The 3,969-nt window shown below is 40.7% G+C and overlaps 1 protein-coding gene across 1 annotated transcript; it reads right to left on the bottom strand.

Moving 5' to 3' along the window:
* Positions 1–883: 883 nt before the first annotated feature.
* Positions 884–3,305, bottom strand: LOC125555844 (uncharacterized). The gene is made up of 3 exons (XM_087525782.1): positions 3,032–3,305; positions 2,713–2,952; positions 884–1,854 (listed from the first exon to the last, which is right to left on the bottom strand). The coding sequence occupies exons 1-3, from the start codon at positions 3,198–3,200 to the stop codon at positions 1,793–1,795; spliced, it is 471 nt and encodes a 156-aa protein (XP_087381908.1). The 5' UTR covers positions 3,201–3,305; the 3' UTR covers positions 884–1,792.
* Between the last annotated feature and the right edge of the window lie 664 nt (positions 3,306–3,969).

Here is a 3,969-nt window from a genome sequence, read left to right as displayed (position 1 = left end):
CATTGAGATACATGGTTTTAAAATTCTAATAAATCGAAAACTCATCTGAAAAATTCATGAAACTTGACATGATATCATGGAACGGCATCGACATGCCTTGGTAAAAATATTGTCCCATTTGGGGCAGGTTTGGGTATAAGCTTCTCGCAAAACAGAGCTTCTCTCACAACAAGCCTGATGGTTTCGGTAGGGAACGTGCCACCTTGAGGGACGGAACGATATCTATTGCCTCTTCTTACTTTCAAAAAATTTCTCGTGTTAATTTTTGGGATTTTTCGGGGTTTACTTGGAGATTTGTATACAATAACTGAGTTTTATATGCATTTATGAGCATAATTCAAATCCGAACTACATGCACATGCTCCAGTGCATATAAATGGGTTTAAAATTGAAATGTGTGTACTTGATTGCTTGCTTAAGTCCCATCCAAGAAATGAGAATGAATTTCAAAAACCTTGCCACCGTCGCTCGGTCGCTAACATTGAAATACATGGTTTTTAAATTCTAGTGAATCAAGAACGTGTCTGAAATTTATGAAACTTGACATGCTAGCATGGAATGACATCAACTATAACGACCCAAACCTGATGAGATTCGATGTCTCTGTGCTCACTCTGCTAGTCCCTGGGTCAATAACTAGCACACACAGTACAAGATGTAATATCAAAATAAAACCACATGTCATAATATTACATCGTAGATCTAGAATTTAATTTAATACATACCTTCATAACTTAAGTTAGCATACAAACAAAATGCAGTAGAAAAGCAAATAAAATCTCCATGAAGTCCATCAACACCACAGGCAAATGTCAAGTATAGACATCGTAACCCTACATCGTATCACTCACTCATCGTATTAAATCTGCAACATGAAACGTTGCAGCTACGAAGGGTTAATACTTTGAATGTATTGGCAAGTTACACACGAGTAATAATAAAGCAAACCTACATGTATATGCATAGTATAACAAAAGGAAGGCTTGGGGTTTATTTTGCAAAAAGCTGATTTTGTCCTCATGACTACCTAATAGTCAGATTTTTATTTAGTTCTTTTATTTCTACAATTATATACACAAGGTTGAGTTGGCAAAATCAACTCCAACCTACCCTTTATTAAGTTTCCCACAAATATTATTAAGTGTCACATCTGTCAAGATCATCCAACAACTGTAATGGCATAGTCCCTCAAATTTGTCCATAACCGGGGACACGACTAATCATGATTAGTTTATACACACTTCAGAGGTCTGTACACTTTATCCACTGGACTCAACCCGAAGATTGGTACAAAGTCTTCCAGAAGCAGTTGCCTAGTCCCACAGGAGGCCCATCCCAACTATCATAGCTACATCTGCTGGCACATCTAGGTAAGGTCTCCACAACTGATCAACTAAGCCAGAGCCCATATTAGCCAGTGGTTGTACATGGAAGCTACTAGTCACTAAGTCTGTCTGATCTTTTTGAGCCTAGACGACACCCACTTACATTCAGAGGGTATAAACCATGATGTTCTTGAAACCACCCAGCAATACCGTTTGGGTGCACTTAGCCATGGTCCATGTCCTTAGAAAAGGAACAAGAAACCATGATGCAACCCTGTCCGTCCATAATCTCGATGAATACACAAACAAATCCCCATCTACATGTCATAGCAAAAATACACTACCACGTTCTATAATAAGGCCATACTAGCTGCATCTCAATAGCAATAGCATATTCCTACACGTGCATAATATAGTAATGTGATATAGAACTACATGCATAGAAAAAACACTAGGTTGAAGGATGATCAAGGTGTAACTTGCCTGGTATATTTGATGAAGATCGTCGCACTCACAATTTCTGATAACTCTATTCGTCACGCTCCGAACAATCTATCGCAAACGAAATAATTCAAATCAATAACCATGCCATATAGAAGAACCAAAAGAACCACAAAACAAATGTGGCAAGGTTGACAAGTATAATATAAATAGGCTTAATATATAATATAGCGTCTCGATGGTGCTATACAATGACAGGGTGAAGGAATGAAATCAAAAGAGTTAATGAACGATGAAATATTGTTATACAAGAGTATATATGAGATAGTATGGAACAGGGTCAATGGTATAACGAGGAACACACATGGTGTTTAAATGATCACATATGACATAAGAATTCATTTGTAAAAGATTCGATGGAATAGGAACACTACAACGCAAGTTATAGTGGAATGAGGTTTGAATTAAATTTAAATTCAAAACAGGTCAAAAGTATTTGAAATTTTGAGTATACATAATATCATCAACAAGTACATGATACAAGTTTTCAAATGCAAAAAGAATCAATTGGAAAGGTGTCATGGTTCTCCCAATATGTTCAAATGAAGGTATGAGTTCAAATTTGAATTGGTCAAATTTGAAATGTTCAAAAGTTGAAACTAATGATATAAACAGAAAGATGGTCTTATGAGGATCACTCTGCAAAAAGTTTCTCCTCAATCGAAGCTACCGTTGAATAGTTATAACACTGTGAAGTTCTAGGGGTCATTCTGCAAAAGTACAGAAACAACTTCGGCTGGAAAAGAAATTAATACGAAATGAAATTACACGAGGCAGCACATGATTGCTTGTTCGCGGGATGGGCTCCGATGAGCCGTTAGATTAAGTGGCCATCAGCGGTCATGACTTAATTGAGGCTAGGTTTTCACAGAGAACACTTGCTCACCAGAATCTTCGCCGGAGAAGAAGAACACGGCGGTGGTGCGGCTGTGGTTGACGATGGCGTCGGCTCCAGTGGTCCACGAGGCTCGGGAATCACACTGGCGGATGTGTATCAGCACGGTGAAGTCAAAGGACTCCACGGAGTGTTCCAAGGCGTCCAGTAGTGACGAGGGCGTGCGGCTGGAGATGGGATGGTCGCCGGTGAGCTTCGGGATGAGGTCCAGGGGCTCGATTTGGTAGGGTCCTGGACGAATCAAGAGATGAGGAGGGTGCAGTCGCGCAAGGCAGAGAGGATGGAAGACATGGATAGGGGCGGGGTTTACCAAAATCGACGGAATAAGCCGCCGGAGTTGCTCCGGGCGGTGGATCTCCTCGAGGTCCGCGAGCACAAGATCGGGGCGTTTCTCTTGTGGCGATGTTGGTAATCAGACGAGAGGTTCCAGAGGAGTCTCCCTGTGGCCACAGATTGGAGAAGGGAGCAAGGGGTCGCATGAATCGCGGCGTTGGTTCCAGCCGCGGTGGCTCTGTCGTGATGGATCGGGAGTCCGAGCGGAGGTAGGAGATAACGGGCGGGTCCCGCTGTCATAGGAAGAGAGGGAGTAGAGAGGCAGACAGGTGGGGGCGATGCTGGTGTCAGCGCTGACATGCACGTGCGCGGCTGTGCTGTGCGCTGATGGCCTGGGCCGGAGTGGGTCTGGCCTGCTGGCGATGCTAGGCCAGCTGCGCTGTGGTCGCTGTGCGCTTGCCCGAGCGAGGTTCAGGGATTTCCTATTTACGAAATTACAAAAATGGCTTTGGCTCCATATAAATTATCCAAATCATTTTGTGAAAAAATACTAGAACAACCACAGATACAAATATAGTTATATAGAGCCTAGTGAACATTTTTCCAGTCCAAAGCACGTATATAATATATATTTTTATAAACCTTTACTTGACACTTACAATTCCACGAAATACTTTTGAACTCCGAAGAAAAATGCTAATAACATTTAAATCATTTCCAACACTTTTGTGTTGAAATAGTCATATTACCTTCTCTCAATTTTTTTATTTGATTTGTTTTAAATGTTGAAACCAAGATAAGAGAATATTAATTTTTTCACCAATATCATTCTTTGAGGAATTCATGTCATCCTCTCTCACATTTGAATTGAGAATATTCTCGAACCCAAAATAAGGTCCAAATGAATAATTGGGAAAGTCCTTTTATTCCCTCTCGTTTAATATTCATTTAAAACTCCAGAAGTTTCAAATCCTA

The sequence above is a fragment of the Triticum urartu genome, chromosome 5A, assembly GCF_056163025.1.
Source record: "Triticum urartu cultivar PI428250 chromosome 5A, HENAU_Tu73, whole genome shotgun sequence".
In the NCBI taxonomy this organism is placed as follows: domain Eukaryota; kingdom Viridiplantae; phylum Streptophyta; class Magnoliopsida; order Poales; family Poaceae; genus Triticum; species Triticum urartu.
The sequence above is the reverse complement of the archived record's forward strand: the minus strand, read 5'-3'. Positions and strand labels throughout refer to the sequence as shown.

Coding starts and splice junctions, on each gene's coding strand:
- LOC125555844 (XM_087525782.1), bottom strand. CDS start 3,200: ATGCGACCCCTTGCTCCCTTCTCCAATCTGTGGCCACAGGGAGACTCC. Junction 2,953..3,031: donor GGCTTATTCCGTCGATTTTG/GTAAACCCCGCC, acceptor TGATTCGTCCAG/GACCCTACCAAATCGAGCCC. Junction 1,855..2,712: donor CTTCTCCGGCGAAGATTCTG/GTGAGCAAGTGT, acceptor CGTGACGAATAG/AGTTATCAGAAATTGTGAGT.